Here is a 20492-nt window from a genome sequence, read left to right as displayed (position 1 = left end):
CTGGCGCAAATCCTGTTGACTATAGACAATAGACAATAGGTGCAGGAGGAGGCCATTTGGCCCTTCGAGCCAGCACCGCCGTTCAATGTGATCATGGCTGATCATTCTCAATCAGTACCCCGTTCCTGCCTTCTCCCCATACCCCCTGACTCCGCTATCCTTAAGAGCTCTATCCAGCTCTCTCTTGAATGCATTCAGAGAATTGGCCTCCACTGCCTTCTGAGGCAGAGAATTCCACAGATTCACAACTCTGACTGAGAAGGTTTTTCCTCATCTCAGTTCTAAATGGCCTACCCCTTATTCTTAAACTGTGGCCCCTTGTTCTGGACTCCCCCAACATTGGGAACATGTTTCCTGCCTCTAATGTGTCCAACCCCTTAATAATCTTATACGTTTCGATAAGATCTCCTCTCATCCTTCTGACCAGCCCAGGCTAACAGCTGACCAGCCTGGTCGCCTGGGGTGTGTGGGAGCTCGGATACCAGCGATACCAGCACATCTTCCTCCCGCATTACCGCTGTGTTCTTCATTGAGCTCGGGTTTATACCAGGATAGCTGGGGTACAAACAGTGACCCCATTTATTTTAATGCTCAATTTATTTGTTGGTGCTTCAAGGTGTTGTCATTTAAAATAAAAATCATCTAATTCAAAAGAACTATTTGATTCGCTGTAAGTTCTCAATGTTAAGCCATCCAAGAGAATTCAAGAGCCATCCAAGTCTGAAGAAGGATCTCAACCCGAAACGTCACGCATTCCTTCTCTCCAGAGATGCTACCTTTCCCGCTGAGTTACTCCAACATTTCGTGTCTTTCTTCGGTGTGAACAAGCATCTGCAGTTCCTTCCTACACAAGAGAATTAGTTGTCCCGCAGTCTCTGGGCTGAGTCACAGGGACATCTTGGATGCAGAGGATCAGTTTGCCTGGATCTCCATGCAAGGATTTGTACCTCTCGGCTGGTTGGCACCATGGGAGCCAAGTCCAGAAAACGGTCTGGGTCCCACACAATTTGGCGAATGGGTCTGAATGTCTTATCACACTGCAAGAAAGCACTCTGGTAATTGCAAATTCCTTCCTTCCATATTAGTACTTAACTGTGTAAATTAATCCATATTACACCCATTTGGATTAAAGAAGACCTGATTCTCTGCAAGTGATCTGGAAGCACATTCTGTGCTGCAACCATGGACCACTTTGGCAAAAATATGTGTGTACCTTCGCAGAAAATGAATGAGGATCTCAAGAGGTTTAGTGGAATATTTTAGGAAGGGAGTTGTTCATAAGACACCTAACTTGAGCTTGCCTAATTTGCTGAACATTCTGTATAGAAGATTACACAACTGATTCTTGAAGTTTGTAATGCCCGAGAAAGAGACATCTTTTCCCAATGAGCCTGACCCACTGAGTTACCCCAGCACTTTGTGTTTTGCTCACAATTTGCTCACGCAGGAAACATGTTCCCAATGTTGGGGGAGTCCAGAACCAGGGGCCACAGTTTAAGAATAAAGGGTAGGCCATTTAGAACTGAGATGAGGAAAACCTTTTTCAGTCAGAGAGTTGTGAATCTGTGCAATTCTCTGCCTCAGAAGGCAGTGGAGGCCAATTCTCTGAATGCGTTCAAGGGAGAGCTCTTAAGGATAGCGGAGTCAGGGGGTATGGGGAGAAGGCAGGAACGGGGTACTGATTGAGAATGATCAGCCATAATCACATTGAATGGCGGTGCTGGCTCGAAGGGCCGAATGGCCTCCTCCTGCACCTATTGTCTATTGTCTATAATTCCAGCATCTGCAGTTTTTTGTGTCTTCACACTGACTTCTCTCTGTAGTTCCTCTTGGAATCAGGCAGGATTGTGGAGAAAAATAGGTCTCAACCTATTAATATGGCCAACCTTTGAGTTCTTGCATGGACTCAGTTGATGTCACTATTTCCACTGAGAAGGATGCGTGCTGCCCATACCCATTGCAGTGATAGAGAGAGCTCAGGGAATGGTGGCAAGAGTACAAAGTCAGTGGATTTTGGGAAAAGGGTAAAATTGGAAACAGTAAACCAGTCCAAGTCGTGTTGGAAAGAAAACTGCAGATGCTGGTTTAAATCGAAGGTCGACCCAAGTAATGTTGGTTGTTTGCTCTTAACTTCATTCTTATGGTTAGGTTTACTGATAAGGTGAATATTTGCAAAGGATGATCCCGTAGCTTTTAGTCTCAATTCTCCACTAAAACAAAATGGGCTGCAGTTCTTGAAGTTAACTTGAAAGGGAATAGGTATACCCAATTATTTTCATATTCTAATTTGAGATGAACCATTAATTGAGAAGTAAATTTGCTTCCAATATAGTCCCCACTTTTCCAGTGATATTTCCAGATCAGCCTTGCATACACAACTTAAGAGTTATCGACTCCATGTGGTGTTCAGCACAAAAATGAGTGTGTCAATTTGACCTTTTTGCCCAACTACATAATCCAACATGTTCACATTTGCACTGTATCCTTCTGTGCCTTGCCGATTCAGATGCTTATGTCAAGATTGCACCTGATTCCACCACCATCTCTGGCAACACATTCTGTACATATTTCATATTTTTTTCATATTTCATATACAGCGCGGAAACAGGCCTTTTCGGCCCACCATGTCCGCACCGCCCAGTGATCCCCGCACATTAACACTATCCTACACACACTAAGGACAATTTTTACATTTACCCAGTCAATTAACCTACATACCTGTACGTCAACCACCGTGAAAAAAAAATCCCCTTAAAACCCCTTGATACCCTTTAAAACTCCTTTCATACACCTAAATCTATGCCCTCTTGTTTTTTTTATAAACCCACCATGGGGAAAAAGGATCTGACTATCTACCCTATTTATTTTATATACTTAATCAGGTCACCACTCAGTCTCCTTCGCTCCATGGAAAACAAGCCCAGCCTATCCAGTCTCTCCCCATGAATAAAGCCCTTCAATCCAGGTAACGTCTTAACTAAATATACTCTGCACTCTCCCCAGCATAACCACATCCTTGCTGCAATGTGACAACCAGAACTGTACACATTACTCCAACTGCAGTCTAACCAGTACTTTATAAAATTGCAACATCACTTCCCAGTGTTTTTATTCTAAGCCTAACCTGTGAAGCAAGCATATCATTAGCCGTCTTTATCAACTGTGCTGCGACCTCCAGAGAAATATGGATTTGAACCCCAAGGATCCTTTGTTCATCAACATTCCATGGCACCGTACATATCAAGATTCAAGATTCAAGATAGCTTTATTTGTCATCCAAATTGGACGAAATTCAGTCACTCACAGTCCAACAATAAAAGCATTAAAATAGGCAGATTACACAATAAAGCATTAAAATAGGCAAATTACACAACCCCAAAAACACACAAAAAAAGAAACATCCATCAAAGAAACATCCATCACAGTGAGTCTCCTCCAGTCCTCTCCTCACTGTGATGGAAGGCCACAATGTATTTTCCCTTCCCCTGCCGTCTTCTCCCGCGGTCAGGTTGTTGCGGTTGCAGGCCGCGCCGGACGGTCCGCAGCGGGCCGACCCAAGCCCCGCGATCCGGGGCGGGCGAACACGCTGCCGCTGTTGCTGCACGTCGGGGCGGTCGTGGCTCCCGACATTGAAGCCCCCGCCCAGCAGAGAAAAATCCCGCGGCCTATTTTAGGCCGCGCCGGACGGTGAAATGTCCGCGACCCAAGCCCCGCGATCCCTACCCCTGCAGATGACCTACCCCTATTTGACTTCCAAAAATGTATCATCTCACATTTGCCAAGTTTAAATTTCATCTACCAATTCTCTGCCTAACTCTCCATCTGATCTATATCCTTAGACAATCTTCCTTGTAACCAACTTTCATATCATCTGCAACTTTACTAATCATACCTCCTCCTTTCATATCTGAGTTTAGTTTCGAGATACAGTGGCCCTTTGGCCCACCGAGCCTGCACCGACCAGCGATCCCCGCACACTAATACTATCCTACGCGCACGAGGGACAATTTACAATTTGACCAAGCCAATTAACCTACAAACCTGTACGTCTTTGGAGTGTGGGAGGAAACCGGAGCACCCAGAGAAAACATATGCAGGTCACGGGGAGAACGTACAAATTCCATACAGAGAGCACCCTCTGGAGAGAGCACTAGGATCTCTGGCACTGTAAGGCAGCAACTCTATCGCTGTGCCACCGTGCCATTGATTTGTTGAAAAATATCACAATCGACAAGGATCCCACCACAATTACAGAGGCCCCATCCAGAAAAGTATCCTTCCATCACCATCATCTGCCTCTCATCGCCAAGCCAATTTGGGATCCAATTATGTAAGAACTGCAGATGCTGGTTTAAACCGAAGATAAACACAAAAAGCTGGAGTAACTCAGTGGGATAGGCAGCATCTCTGGAGAGAAGCTGCTTGTCCCGCTGAGTTACTCCAGCTCTTTGTGCCTATCTTTGGGATCTAATTAACTTGCTTGCCTTGATTTCATTAAACCTTAACCTTCGAAATCAGCATACCATGCACAATCTTTTCAAATGCCTTATCAAGTGCATTTGGACAGCGTTCACTGCCGTTCCTTCAGCAACCTTCTTCGTCAGCTCTTCAAAAACTCTATTAAATTAGTGAGACAGGAGATCTCTGGGGAGACATGGCAATTATCCCTGATCAGTCCGTCTTTCCAAACGGACATATATCCTATCTTTTCGAATTTTCTTAAATAATTTCTATACCATTTGCATAAGATCCATCGGCCTGTAGTTTCCTGCTTTATTCCTTCTGCATTTTGTGAATAAAGTAACAGGATTAGCTATCCACAGACAGAGAAACAACAATAATACAATGTTCATTTTGATGTACAGAGGGATCTTGGTGTTCAAGTCCATAGTTCCTTGATTGTGGCATTCATGCAGATAATATGGTGAAAAAGGCATTTAGCCCACCTGCTTGCAGATTTGTTTTCATCCATTAAATTCATTTTGCAGGAGAGATGCTAATGATTGTACTGCACTTAGTTATTCAATAAATTACCAAAGATTGTGTTTTTCACTAAACACTGCATCTTTCTATTCATATAAAGCAAACATGAATTGGAAGAGAAAGTTTATTTTAGATCATTTAATTTTCCTGCAATTAGCTGATGCCTTAATGAGTGCTATTAAAACGAACTTATAATTGGCGATCTTGGATTTTTACAGATGGTAAAATCTTCAGTGTACAAAATTGTACACTCTTTGGCTAAATGTTAGTGAAAAATGAAGCAAGCAGTGCTTCTATTCATCAGCAATATTATTATGCAAAGTTGTTCACATTTTCTTAATTATAATCTTTTGAACAGCAAAAATCGTTAATGTTGTTTGTAATGGACTAAATTATTGTACTGAGAACCACAACATAATTGGTGTTAATGCAATACAACACTACAGGCTAAATGTAAAGAAAGGGGTCAGAAATACCAGAAAGCCCTTTTATAAATGCAGCAGGATTAAATGGCCTAAGAAACATTTAAATAGAAGATAGACACAAAAAGCTGGAGTAACTCAGCGGGACAGGTAGCCTCTCTGGAGAGAAGGGATGGGTGACGTTTCGGGTTGAGACCCTTCTTCAGACTCTTCACACATTTAAAGAGGGCTATTCTACTGTGCTGCTACTAATAAAAGAAACATAAAACATTAATAGTTCTAATCTGCAGCAATTTTCATTAAATATAATAACAAATTTATAGATTTTCTATTGATGGGACAAATCGTTTGTTGAGATCCACCGTGGGTCTGCTCATGAACTGGTTCTTCGTGGAGGTTGTACCTCAGCCTTCCATTCAGTAGGCCCTGGGGCCTTTAGTGCTGCCTGCGGAACACCTCATCCAGCTCAGTGAGATAGGTCCTAAGGTCATAAGTGATAGAAGTAGAATTAGGCCATTCGGTCCATCAAGTCTGTCCCGCCATTCAATCAAGGCTGATCTATCTCTCCCTCCTAACCCCATTCTCCTGTCTTTTCCCCATAACCTCTGACACTTGTACTAATCAAGAATCTATTTATCTCTGCCTTACAAATATCCACTGACTTGGCCTCCACAGCCTTCTGAGGTAAAGAATTCCACAGATTCACCACCCTCTGACGAAAGAAATTTCTCCTCATCTCCTTCCTCAAAGAACGTCCTTTAATTCTGAGGCTATGACCTCCAGTCCTAGACTCTCCCACAAGTTGTGAACTTCAGCACTATCCTCAATTTCCAAGCTAGGATATCCACTCGCTGCTCCCATGCTGTTAACCTGGCCAAAGCACAGTGATCCCATTGCAATCAAGGGGAAAATCTGCTGGCTAGTAAAAGATAAGCAATGGGTTTTATTTGCAAAGATATGTAAAATTAGTTTGAATGTTTTAGTTGTTTTGTTAAAATATGTGTTTTACTCGTATGTTCATAAGTTACAGAAGCAGAATTAGCCTATTCGGCCCATCAAGTCTACTCCGGCATTCAATCATGGCTGATCTATCTTTCCCTCTCAACCCCATTCTCCTGCCTTCTCCCCATAACCCCTGACACCCGTACTAATCAAGAATTTGTCAATCTCCGCCTTAAAAATATCCATTGTCTTGGCTGCCACAGCCACCTGTTGCATTGAATTCCACAGACTCACCACCCTGTGGCTAAAGAAATTCCTCTTTGTCTCCTTTTTGAAGGTACCTCCTTTTATTCTGAAGCTACGGCCTGTGGAACTAGATTCTCCCATTTGTGGAAACATCCTACTCACAAGTTTTTAGTGAAAAATATTAACTTTTTAAAACATGTATATATTGGAGCCACTTGAAGTAGGCCACTTGAACCTGCTTGAGCAGGTCAGTAATCTCTGCTCGCCCTTCCTGACCACCTCTGTTTACGTTCACCATCTTAGTTATCAAGAATTTTTCTAACATTGCATTAAAAATATTCTGCTACCACCAGGCTCTGAACGAGAGAGCTCCAATGATTCATAACCCATCGAGAGAGATAATTTCTCTTTTTTAAATGGGTAGCCCATTATTTTAAAGATAGACTCCTCTTCTGTATTTACATGTATCTTGTAAAGACCCTTCAAATTTTAAGTTTTAATCAAATCTCCTCCGATTCATCTGAACTCCAGCAGATATAAGCTTCATCTGTCCCATGTTTTCTCATAGTCATTCCAGATATCAGTCCAGTCAGCCTTCTCTGAATTGCATTTAATTCATTTATATCTTTACGTAAATAAGGAGAGCATTATTGTAGACAGTAGTCCAAATGTAGTCTCATCAATCCCCTATATAACTGATGCATAAACCTCTCTTAATTCTGTATCCCTATCCAGGCAATAAATGATAACATTCCAATAGTTTACTAACTGTACCTGATCACCAGCCTTTTACAGAAGAAGGGTCTCGAAGTCTGAAGAAGGGTCTCGAGCCGAAACGTCACCCATTCCTTCTCTCTAGAGATCTTGCCTGACCCGCTGAGTTACTCCAGCATTTTGTGTCTACCTTCGATTTAAACCACCATCGGTAGTTTTTTTTCTCCTACATACCAGCCTTTTACAAATCGTGATCCCACTGTTTCTCAGAGGTCTGTAATCTCTTCACATTTACATTAAATGCATTCAGTACTTATCCTGCCAAAATGAACAATTTCACATTTCCCACATTATGCTCCATTTTTTAGATCCCAGCCCACTCACAACGTATCTAAATTTGTTTGTTGTATCCTTATGTCTTCTTCAAAGATCTTGGAGTACTGTGCACAGTTCTGTTCCTCTTATTTAAAGAAAGAACCTGCTAGTATAGGAGCAAACGAAAGATACTGGGTTAATTCCTATCTTGAATGATAAAGGAAGTAGGATCTGTACTCTTCAGAGCTTCAAAGAATAAGGGGTGACGTTATTAAAATGTAAAATACTGAGAGATTGTGACACGGTAAATGCTGAGACGTTTCCACAAGTGGAACAAGGGGACATATTTGTCATGGGTGATCATTTAAAGGTGAGGCATGTGGGGATTTCTTTTCAGAATGTCGTGATGCTCTAGAAAACAATGCACAGAGAGCTGTGAATGTAATACCATTGAGCATATGTAAAGAATGATATTTTGAATATTTTGAAAATTTGTAAAATTGAGGTCGATGAGAACAAGCACAGAAGATGGAGTGATAAACCATGATCATATTGAATGGTTGGCAAGGCCTGAAGGGTCAACTGGACGACTCTCTTTCCTATTTTCTTGTGTTCTGAGTGACTATCAGACCCATCCAATCTATCAGTAAAAGTATTTCACGATAAAGACCAAAAACTCTCTTTAAGTGTATTATTCCTCTTAGGAAATGATCTTTTTTAAATTATGCTTTATCACTTTATAGATCTAGCTCTTGATAGTACATGTGCCAGAATAAATTGTTTCAAAATAAATGGTGAATTAAAGCTGACTCCTATTAAATGTTTGTAGAGCAACACACAAAGCATTTAAGTGGCAATATTTAAATAGTTAAATTCCTTAAGAATTTTCATTGAAATTAATTTTGTGTGCTCACATTTTCAAATTAAGTACAATATGACAATCCTTTAGGTATTTTTCATCTAATTTGTTTGGGATTCTTACATCTGTCTCTCAAATGCTTGTTTTAGATAACTATCAGGACATCTTTCTTTCAAGTACTTGGGCAGGTAAGTGATTATGCTTTATGGCTCATTTTTAGTCCATTTTATTTTGAGGTTGTGAATACTTATTGCATGTAGATTCAATTCAAATGTTAATTATCAGACGGTATTGTGCTGAAATGACTTGGTAATGAGGGCAGTATTCCTGGGGTTAAAAGCACCAGTTTAAACAGAGCATTGCTGAAGTTAGACTCCATCCATTTCCTCTGTTTTGTGTCAAAGTACCAATGAAGCAGAATTTTCAGCAGAGGTTTTCAGATGGTTGAATTTGAAATTGAATATAAATGACAGAGCACATTTATTTCCAGTCATATTTGTAGTTGGTAAAACTCCCCTCCAAAATACGTTTACAAGTTCAATTTCTTGTGTAGTTGAGGTGGTGTAGTTACATAAATTTACCAGGAATTGAGGTGGGTGTGGTTTCTTGCATCACCGAGCATTCTTTTTTTTCCATGTTTCTTTAAAAAAATAAGGTATTTTCTGCCTCCAAACTTCATGTAGAATATAAATTTTATTTTATTTAATGATGAAAGTTGAATTCAAAACTGCTGCTATTTTTGGTGACAGAGCAGGGAAGGAATTTAATTCTGGCATCCAGAGTTACCACAAAGAGATGCTTTTCTGTCACCCAACAAAAATCTCCTGGAACCATACCTCTCTGCACCACCAGGAATAAAATAATATTTTTCACAATTAACTGGGCAGCATCCTGCAGTTCCACACACTGGCACGTTTCCGTGAACCTCTTTACATTGCTTTGTACAATAGTGCTGACATTTCAGATTCTTCAATGACTAAGATGCTCGGACGACTGTCACCCAAAGGATTTAATCTTTAAACGTTCATGTAGATGTTCTGGATGGAAATCGTGTCTTCTGTCTTGCACATCCTTAATTAAAAGTTACAATAGACAATAGACAATAGGTGCAGTAGTAGGCCATTCAGCCCTTCGAGCCAGCACCGCCATTCAATGCGATCATGGCTGATCACTCTCAATCAGTACCCCGTTCCTGCCTTCTCCCCATACCCCCTCACTCCGCTATCCTTAAGAGCTCTATCCAGCTCTCTCTTGAAAGCATCCAATGAACTGGCCTCCACTGCCTTCTGAGGCAGAGAATTCCACACCTTCACCACTCTCTGACTGAAAAAGTTCTTCCTCATCTCCGTTCTAAATGGCCTACCCCTTATTCTTAAACTGTGGCCCCTGGTTCTGGACTCCCCCAACATTGGGAACATGTTTCCTGCCTCTAATGTGTTCAATCCCCTAATTATCTTATATGTTTCAATAAGATCCCCCCTCATCCTTCTAAATTCCAGTGTATACAAGCCTAATCGCTCCAGCCTTTCAACATCACAAGCAAGAAATTGCTCTGCTGCTCTTACTGTGTACAGCAAAATTATGCTGCACCTTGTCGAGGTTATGCTGCAGATGTGTCGCACCCGTTACCGCTTGTTCGATGCAGGACAACCTAGGAAGGATATGGCAACCTTGGAGGGGCATGGGTTCGGGATTGCTTCAGTTAAAAGGCAATCCAAAATTACTCAAAGTAGATTTGTAGACTCTCACTTAATCTCATCAACCCACCTAGTTCTCTTTAACCTCCTACACGTGCTCTTTATGTCATACATAGAAAGATAGAAAATACGTGCAGAAGTAGGCCAATCTGCCTTTTGAGCCAGCACCACCATTCAATATGATCATGGCTGATCATCCAAAATTAGTACCCCATTCCTGCTTTTTTCCCACATCCCTTGATTCTGTTCGCCCTAAGAGCTATATCTAACTCTCTCTTGAAAACATCCAGTGAATTATCCTCCACTGCCTTCCGTGGCAGAGAATTGCACAGATTCACAACTCTCTGGGTGAACAAGTTTTTCCTCATCTCAGTCCTAAATGGCACACCCCTTATTCTTAAACTGTGACCCCTGGTTTTGGACTCCCCCAACATAGGGAACATTTTTCCTGCATCTCGCCTGTCCAATCCCTTAAGAATTTAATATGTTTCTATAAGATCCCCTCTCATCCTTCTAAATTCCAGTGAATACAATGCAATAGACAGAGCGCGAGTGTTTGGCAAAACTGTCGAGTAGTCCACACATGGGCAGTTTGGGTAGCTTACAGCCCAATGGTATGAACATTGAATGCTCCAATTTTAATTAACACCAGCCCCCCCTTCCCCATCTCTCTTTCCTGTGCCACCCCTGTCTCCCTCAACCCCCCCCCCCCCACACCTTGTGCGCACCTAGTGCTCTCACTATCTCACCCCACTTCTCCCTGCCCCTGTCCCCGTCCACCTATATCCCTTTCCTCCCTCTCCCCTGGCTTTACATCTCATTTCTCTTTTCTCCCTGTCTGACACCCTTTTGACTTCTTTTCATCTTGAGCCTTTGTCACCAATTCCACCCAGCTGATAATTAAACCCCTCACACTTGCATCCACCTATCACTTGCCAGGCTTTGTCCTGTGCCACCTCTCTTTTTCAGCTTTCTTCTTCCCACTTGGATCATTCGGAAGAAGGGTCCCAACCTTTCCTCCACAGGTGTTGCCTGATCCACTGAGTTCCTCCAGCAATTTGTGCTTTGTTCAGGATTCCGGCATCTGCAGTTCCTTGTGTTCCCATCATTTTGTCAATCGTTACCTCTCGAACAAAAATGAATATAGTGGATGTTAGACAGGGAAATATGGCAGAACAATGTTCTGTTTATGGGAAATTGTCTGTGTAGTAATATTGAGCAGACTTCAATGTGAAGCAAATGGTGCCATCCTGAAGATGTAAAAGATGTTCTTTAAATGCATCACGCAAGTGCTTTTACTTTTCGAAGCTATATTTTATTTTCAGCAGATGGTTATTTTGTTGCTAAACTATAAACGTTGATGGCATTTACTTTGGTCTGTGCACATAAAAGATTTGCAAATGAGCGTTAAGGTACCATCAACAACTGTTTGTAAACTGAGTCATAATTATTACTTAAACCTGGGTGTCGTGGTACACCAGTCATTGAAAGTAGGCATGCAGGTGCAGCAGGCAGTGAAGAAAGCGAATGGTATGTTGGCATTCATAGGGAGGGGATTTGAGTATAGGAGCAGGGAGGTTCTGCTGCAGTTGTACAGGGCATTGGTGAGACCACACCTGGAGTATTGCGTACAGTTTTGGTCTCCTAATCTGAGGAAAGACATTCTTGCCTTAGAGGGAGTACAGAGAAGGTTCACCAGATTGATTCCTGGGATGGCAGGACTTTCATATGAAGAAAGACTGGATAGACTCGGCTTGTACTCGCTGGAATTTAGAAGATTGAGGGGGGATCTTATAGAAACTTACAAAATTCTTAAGGGGTTGGACAGGCTAGATGCAGGAAGATTGTTCCCGATGTTGGGGAAGTCCAGAACAAGGGGTCACAGTTTAAGGATAAGGGGGAAGTCTTTTAGGACCGAGATGAGAACGTTTTTTTCACACACAGAGTGGTGAATCTGTGGAATACTCTGCCATAGAAGGTAGTTGAGGCCAGTTCATTTGCTATATTTAAGAGGGAGTTAGATGTGGCCCTTGTGGCTAAAGGGATCAGGGGGTATGGAGAGAAGGCAGGTACAGGATACTGAGTTGGATGATCAGCCATGATCATATTGAATGGCGGTGCAGGCTCGAAGGGCCGAATTGCCTACTCCTGCACCTATTTTCTATGTTTCTATGTTTCTAAAGTCAAAATCATAACTTGGTAAAAAAAACAGTGTTTACATTTATACTGCAGTTGTCAGTATCAGACCAGTCACTGTTTATAGTTCCATCCAAGTGTTATCTCCCTGTTTGCTTTGCTTATCTCCTATCTGACTGGCATTCCAGTTATGCAGCCTGAGTGGAGATCACTACGTGTTCAAGCAAATCTGAACAGTTCTTGCCCCAACAATTTAAATGATCGTAGACCTTCCAGGAGAAGAATTTCAAACTTTCAAACCTTAAAATTATTATTTTCCTCTGGGATTTCGGCAGTATTATTGTTTTAAATTAGTGAGTGTGAGTTGAATGAACATCATGACTGATCTCCACAGCCCTTCGGGTGGAGGTCAAAAGGTGCATCAGTCTCCGAATGAAGATTTTTTTTTTGCCCTGATTTCAATCCTATCCCTCATTCACAACCTGCACCTCAGGGTCCTAGACTCCCCAACCAGAGAAGTTACCTTCCCGGCTTCTAGCCTGTAAGAATTCTCTATATTTAATGAGATTGCCTCCGATTTTTCTAAACGCTGGAGGATATAGGCTTAATGTGATCAATCTCTTCTCATATGGTGAACGTAAGTAATGTTCCTGAAACATGACCAGTGAATCTTTGCTGTACTCCCAATTTACCAAAACTGTGAAAAATTATCCAGGTGAGATCTCACCTCCTCTGTCCTCCTCCTTTTACATTCAAATCCTTCTGAAATAGAGGTTGATAAAGCATCTGTGTAGGAAGGAACTGCAGATGCCGGTTTAAACTGAAGATAGATACAAAGAGCTGGAGTAACTCAGCGGGACAGGCAGCATCTCTGGAGAGAAGGAATGGATGATGTTTCGGAAACGTCACCCACTCCTTCTCTCCAGAGATGCATTCCTTCTCTCCAGAGATGCTACCTGTCCCGCTGAGTTACTCCAGCTTTTTGTTGAAAAAAGATCTTCCTTTATTGTTGAAAAAAGATCACTTGCTGCAATCGCATTCAATGACTTTTATACAAGCACCCAATCTCACCATCTAATGGACACTTCATCCCATGCACAAAACCATGCTGATCAGTCCTTGCCTGTCCAAATGCTGGTAGATCCTGTTCCTTAGAATCCCCTCCAATAACTTACCCACTACAGAATTCATGCTCACCAGCCTGGAGTTGTTTGGCTTGTCCTTGCAGCTCTTCTTAAATAATGGGCAACATTAACCACTCTCCAGTTTTCAGGATCTTTGCCTGTGGCTAAAATGGATGCAAATGTCTCTGCAAGGACCTCTGAAATGTCTTCCCTACTTTCCTACCAGATCCGAGGATGCACTTATTCAGGCCCTGTGGACATATCCAATTTAATGCACTTTAAATCTACCTATACCTACTCTATGGTATTTCATGTATAATCTTAAAACAGCACAGCACCAATTTGTTATTCATGGTCTTTTCCATAGTAAAAATGATTGGGAAATATTTATTTAATTTCTCCCCCATTTCAGGTGGCTCTTCTTAGAGATGCTGATCTTTAAGGGAATCTATTGTTTCCCTAGCCACACTTTTACTCTTAATACACCTGTGGAATTGCTCAGAATTTTCCAGTACCTTGCTTGTCAGATCTATTTCATGTCTTCTTTTAATCCGTCTGATTGTCATCTTCCGCATACTCCTGCACTTATTATACTCATGATGTTCTCATTATACTCATTATATACCCATTCCTTCTCTCCTGAGATGCTGCCTGACCTGCTGATTTACTCCAGCATTTTGTGAAATAAATACTCATGATGGGATTCACTCGATCACGACCGTCTTCATTTGACGTATGCCTCCTTTTTCCTGACCAGAGCTTCAACATCTCCCATCAACCAACATATTGCCCCTCTACTCTTGTCATCTCACTTTTGAAAGCCTCCCACTTGCCAGCCATCCCCTTTCTAGTAAATGCTCACATCTAGTCGACCTCTGCAAGTTCCCGCTTAATGCCTCCCTCATCAACTTTGCCCCAATTTAGTTCCTTAATTGTGGGCCCCATCCTGCACACCGGTAACCACGACATAATTCTCCATAATTAGTTTAAAACCAATGGAATTATGGTCACTGGTGCCAAAGTGCTTCCCCACTGACACTTCTCTTACTTGCCTGACCTCATTCCCCAAGAAGAGATCTCGTGTTGCACCCTCACGAGTTGGGCCCGCTATATATTGATTAAGAAAAGTTTATTGGGCATTTTTAACAGATTCCATCCCATCCAAACCCTTTACACAATGAGAGACCCAATCAATATTAGGGAAGTTGAAATCTCCCACTTATACTACCCTTGTATTTTTACAGCAATCTGCAATCTCCCCGCACATCTGCTCCTCGAATTCCTGCTGACTATTGGCAGGGCCTAAAATGAAGTCCCATCAAAGTATATCATTCACGTCAAAAGTAATGTTTCTCAGTTCTACCCACATTGCTTAGCACGCGACTAAAAGCTTTTCACTGTACCTCGGTACATGTGACAATAAACTAAACTGAACTGAACATACAGCCTCATTGGATAATTCCCCAAGAATATCCTCTCTAAGTTTTGTCGTTTTTTCCCCCCTCATCAAAAAGGCAACCCACCTCCCCCTCCTCTCCTATCTACATCTCTTTTACACTTGTAGAACTTGTATCTATTATATATAATACAGCTATATTTTTGCAGCATGAATTGTCTCGTGTTAATTATTGTTATGTTAAACTCTCATCTTGTATGTATGTACCTACGTATGTTCCCGAAATACAGCCAAAACGGTACACGATAGCGCAACAATTTTAGGGGCATCTTACCATTCGCCTGTGGTGTGCATTATCAAGTTTCGTTCAAATTGTTGCGCTCTCGTGTACCGTTTTGGCTGTATTTCGGACACATTCCCCATAAAATAAGCATCGCCATTTTCATCCAATGCTTCCGTGTTCATCTTGTGTCACAACGGGAATCCAACGGGTATCCTTGCGTGCACAGTTGGGGGTAGGTTGACGGCCTCGGCGGTGGCGCGCCGGGAGAACCTGCGCCCGTTCCCGCGTGCCCCGCGCCTGACCCTCCCGTGGTGCAGCCCCCCGGTCAAATAAGATGGCCACCGGCAGGACGAACATGGGGCAGCGCCTTGCAGCTGCTCTCCTGCTGCTGGCCGTCGCAATGGCCACCCGGGGCCGAGGTGAGTGGCTCCCTCTCCTGACCCCGGGGGAGACTCCCCGGCCGCCACAGCCTCGGGTATACCCTGGGATCTTGCTAGACCAATGCAGGAGAGGCTTGGACCCAAAGGGTCCATGGGTCGTCTGGTTAGTTATAAAAGTCTGGTTTCATCAACCAGGCAAATTAATTGTTCCATTTGTATCATTAAGACTTTCCATTTAATTCCAACCTAGTTTGGAGCTATGATGATGTAGAAGACAAGGACAGTTAAATATCTTGTGTAAACGAGGCCATTATCAGCAACCTTTTAAATAAGCAAGTTAAAACATGTCTTTGTAACATCTCACCTCCAAAGATTAAGTAGCACATGCCACATGCAGCAATACCTGGACGACATTCATCCATGTGGCAAGTATCGTTAGTGCTGCCAAAGTGCCAGGCCATGACCACTTCAGCGAGAATGAATTTAATCACCTGAGCTTTATCTTCAATGGCATTTCTATCTCCAAGTCCCCCATCATTAGTACTCTGGCGGAGGTCACCATTGACCAGACACTCCACTGGACTAGCCACATAAATACCATGGCTATATGGCCAGGTCAGAGGCAGGTAATCTCATGGAAGGACTGGTTTCGTGGACATTATTCCACTCACCACCTGCCAGACACAGGACCGGAATGTGAGGGAAAACACTCCACTTTCCTGAAGATAGACATAAAAAGCTGGAGTAACTCAGCAGGACAGGCAGCATCTCCGGAGAGAAGGAATGGGTGACGTTTCGGGTCGAGACCCTTCTTCGGACGTATTGAGACTTATTGACGATGCAAGTGCACCTCCTAAAGCCTCAGGACAAGGGGGTAGAGGTGCACCTGAGTACCACCATCAGCAGGTTCCCTTCCTGTCATGACTTGGCATCAGATCGCTGAGTCTAACTCCTGGAACTCCCGATCCAACAGCATAGCGGCAGTATCATCGCTTAAAGGGCTGCAGCAGTTCACGAGCACTTTCTCAACAGTGAATGCTGGATCCCAAAAATAAATATTAACTAAATAATTAATTAATCATTAAATTTAAAAGACCTTTGAATTGCATTACTGTGGATTTTGAATGGAAATCAGCTTTCAAATCTTTAATTTTCATTCAAATACTGTTATATTTATGTGTTTCTTCAACAGCCAAGAGCTCATTACGAGTTTTGGCAAAATTCTAAACAGCAGCAAATACTGTTTAAAAAAACCCTGTATAAAACATTTAGAGAACATTTGGACATATACATGGATAGGAAGGGTTTAGAGGGACATGGACTAATCACAGGCAGGTAGGGCTGATGTAGATGGGGCATCTTGGTTAGCTTAGGCAAGTTGGGCCAAAGGGCATGTTTCCATGCTGTATGAATCTCAATGACCGACTTGGGCTGACAAATTCAAGCTGTAATAAATAATGGGATCTGGGAATACAGTTATGTTCTGGCATGGTGACAAGCAATTGATTTTGGGAGCTGGAACTAAAAGTTGGTTTATTTTTATTCAAGGCTGAATTCTAGTTTATCGTTCCGTAGGTTAATCGACTTGGTACACTTTTACATCATTGAAATGTTTTATGTTTGCTCTTTAAGAGTTCTGAACATATTAGCTGCTTTTTTTGCACTTTGGCACCATGTCAACACATTAATATCATTCTTGCGCACTTGCACGCTTAACTGTAACTTAGTACATTTAAATTTGATCACTTTTCTTAAAAAAAGAGTCTGAATTCTGGATCTTAGCTCTGAATAATTTTTGAAGAGGATAGAATATTTGGCACAAGTTATTTCAACAGCGATGAACTAGTTCCTGTTTAAATTGTGGGAGGGTGTAAGAGACTAGCAGTGGCTTTTCCAGATTGGCTGGTTTTCTGTGGTAAACCTATTACGTTAGGCTAATGATTTAAAAAGGTAATTGTCAACATTAGTGCACACTGTAACCAAGAAGATTACAGCCGTTCATTTGGGCACATGTGAGTTAGCAACTGAGACATTGAAATGTGGAAAGTCTTGCTATCCTAGCAAATGAATGATTGAACATTTTGAAGAAAATGGCTTTGGCTGCAGAGGTACACATCTTCTCTGAAGAAAATATAAAGAAGCACGCAGCAAAGTTTCAAGAACAGGACTACAAACACAACCAGCTTATTAGAGAAAACATGATATCACGGGAAGAATGCTGCAAATATCTTACACCCTTGAAGTTGCTGGAAATAGAGAAGTGGAGACTGGCTGTTATGGCAGCATATGAAGTGGAGCTAGTAAGAACAAAAGATTCAAAATACAAACTGGCAAGAGATCTGATTCCAAAAGAGGCCTCAGCGTTCCATATCTACCCTTTGCACGTATGGTCAGGTGAAAGGAATCTCAGCATTGCATTTCGAGAGGTCAAAAGTGCCGGTTTAAGTAAAGATAACATTAAGCAATTTAAAGCTTCTTTAAGTGCGCCGAGGTTACCACGGCAGCTACACAAAGTTCCATTTTCGTTCCTGAGGAAGAGATATGCTGTTTCGTCTGTTACCCAGACCGCTTTAGAAAAGCGTTTTTACGAAATTGGCAGGTGAAAATCTTCCCTTAAGTCTTTGTGGACTCCACCAGATATTTATGAACCGTTGTCTGAATTACTCAGACAGAAGAATACTTCAGACTGTTTTTCCAAAGACCCAGTCACTGGGTTTCCAGCAGTTCCTGAATACAAGTCTATACTTTGAATGCCGCGATCTAAATAATTTGAAAGTCAGCTTCCAAGATGTGTTGATGAAGAAATGATATTGAACAATACAGGATGACATAAGCTGGAGTTTATTTTCAAGTATTTATGGCATTTATGGCATACTGCGTATGAATTTGAAGAAAGTAATGTATTCATGTAAGATTATTTTACTTCTCCAACAACCAGACACATTCCGGTTTTGAATATTGCTGGGTGTTGAAATAATATCAAGGCAGACAAACCTCTTCAGCGGAATCCTGCTAATGCTTTTTCTGTGTTTTCCTGTCTTTTGTTTTACTATTGTTTTTACCAACGAAGTTTCAATATTGTACTTTTTAAATGTTTTATCCATGGGGCAGCGCAGTGGTAGAGTTGCTGCCTTACAGCGCCAGAGACCCTGGTTCGATCCTGACTGTGGGTGCAGTCTGTACAGAGTTTGTACACTCTCCCCGTGACCGTGTGGGTTTCCCCCAGATGCTTCAGTTTCTTCCCACATTGCAAAGGTGTCTGGGCTTGTTGATTAATGGGCTTCGATAAATTGTAAATTGTTCCTAGTGTGTCGGATAGTGTTAGTATATGGGGATCGCTGGTCAGCGCGGACTCAGTGGGCTGAAGGGCCTAGTTCCGCGCTGTATCTCTACCCTAAACTAAACTAAATTAAACTCTGTGAATTTAGCAACCTAGCAGAAAACAAAAGCAAAACTGCAGCACAAGTATCCTCATTCAGTGGCCTGTCAGTGATTCAGTGAATCACTGTATCTCCAAAAGGAGCAATGGCATAAAATGATGCTGCATGAAACTTAGCATTTATTGATTGGAACTCTGGGCTTTGACTGTAGATCACAACTGCATTTGACCATTTTTAATTTGATTATTGAAGAATTTTCCGTCTTCCATGATGTTTCCAATTTCAAAAATAATCTTGTCTAGTCTCCTCTGCTTATAGTTAGTATATGTAGGAGCAAGGTAGGAGCAACACTGACCTGATGGTCAGTGTTGAGGGGTGTCACCAACTTATTGTTAGGAATGGAGCACCACCACACAAAAATAGTTCAAAAATTTCTCCTCAGATGCCAAAGAGTTGTTTGTTAATAGTTATAGATATTGGGTGGTGAAATACCACCAAGGTGATCTTATTACAAGAAGATAACTGCAGATGCTGGTACAAATCGAAGGTATTTATTCACAAAATGCTGGAGTAACTCAGCAGGTCAGGCAGCATCTCGGGAGAGAAGGAATGGGTGACGTTTCGGGTCGAGACCCTTCTTCAGACTGATGTCAGGGGGGCGGGACAAAGGAAGGATATAGGTGGAGACAGGAAGATAGAGGGAGATCTGGGAAGGGGGAGGGGACGGGAGGGACAGAGGAACTATCTAAAGTTGGAGAAGTCGATGTTCATACCCCTGGGCTGCAAACTGCCCAGGTGAAATATGAGGTGCTGTTACACATGTTTGTTGCTTAGTATTACTGCCTACTTTCATTCCTGTGCTGTTGAATGCTATCAGTCAGGCCCAAATCCAATCCAACCAACCAGAGATGAGCTTCAGTAAACAAAACCAAAAGCAGAGGAGCAGAATTAGGCCATTTGGCCCATCAATTCTTTTCCACATTTGATCATCAATGATCCAGTTTCCCCTTTCAACCCCATTCCCATGCCTTCTGTTGAAAGGATTCCTTTGGTTTCCTGCTGAAATTTAATTGGAGTAATGCTAATTTTAAATGGTATCTGCCTCCAGGGTAACATTTAAGAGGCAATAATGCAACCATGGTTTGCTCTCCAAAGGTGGAGAGGCGTGCACATTTGCTTTCTTTCACTGCTTTTCAGTAAATTACACGTTAGATGTTATGTTAGATCTCTGCTTGTATGATTTATTAATACTGATGCTTGAAATGTCCATTTATTGTAGAGTTGTAAACGCGAGGTAAAGCCCTAAGTCGTCATAAGATTTGATAACATCGACTTCCATTCATAGGGTCTCAAAGTAAGCATCTACGATCTGGAAATAGTTTCAAGGATCAGCAAGTTTATCTCTTGTGTCAGAAGATTGAGTCATAGGCAGAGTTGGGGGGAAAAAAACTAATCCTGGATATGATTTAAGGTGAACTTATAAAAGTATGTTGTTTACTAAAGTTAATATGGAGCAATATTTGAAACAATCGTTGAAGACAGGATCGTATATCAAAGGAACAGACACAAATCATAGAAAACATATCCATGGTCCTTGTGTGGAAGCACATAAAGC

General features: G+C 42.0%; 1 protein-coding gene across 2 annotated transcripts in view; it reads left to right on the top strand.

Annotated features, from left to right (window-relative positions):
• The window catches only part of pgap1 (post-GPI attachment to proteins inositol deacylase 1), a 113767-nt gene that overhangs the window by 50442 nt on the left and 42833 nt on the right, over positions 1–20492 (top strand). For both annotated transcript variants that reach the window (XM_078404140.1, XM_078404139.1), the window contains one exon: positions 8631–8669. In XM_078404140.1, coding sequence (XP_078260266.1) covers positions 8631–8669 — 39 coding nt within the window. The remainder of the gene's footprint in view (positions 1–8630; positions 8670–20492) is intronic.

This window comes from Rhinoraja longicauda, chromosome 8 (genome assembly GCF_053455715.1).
Source record: "Rhinoraja longicauda isolate Sanriku21f chromosome 8, sRhiLon1.1, whole genome shotgun sequence".
Lineage (NCBI taxonomy): Eukaryota > Metazoa > Chordata > Chondrichthyes > Rajiformes > Arhynchobatidae > Rhinoraja > Rhinoraja longicauda.
This window is presented reverse-complemented; position numbering and strand designations above follow the sequence as displayed.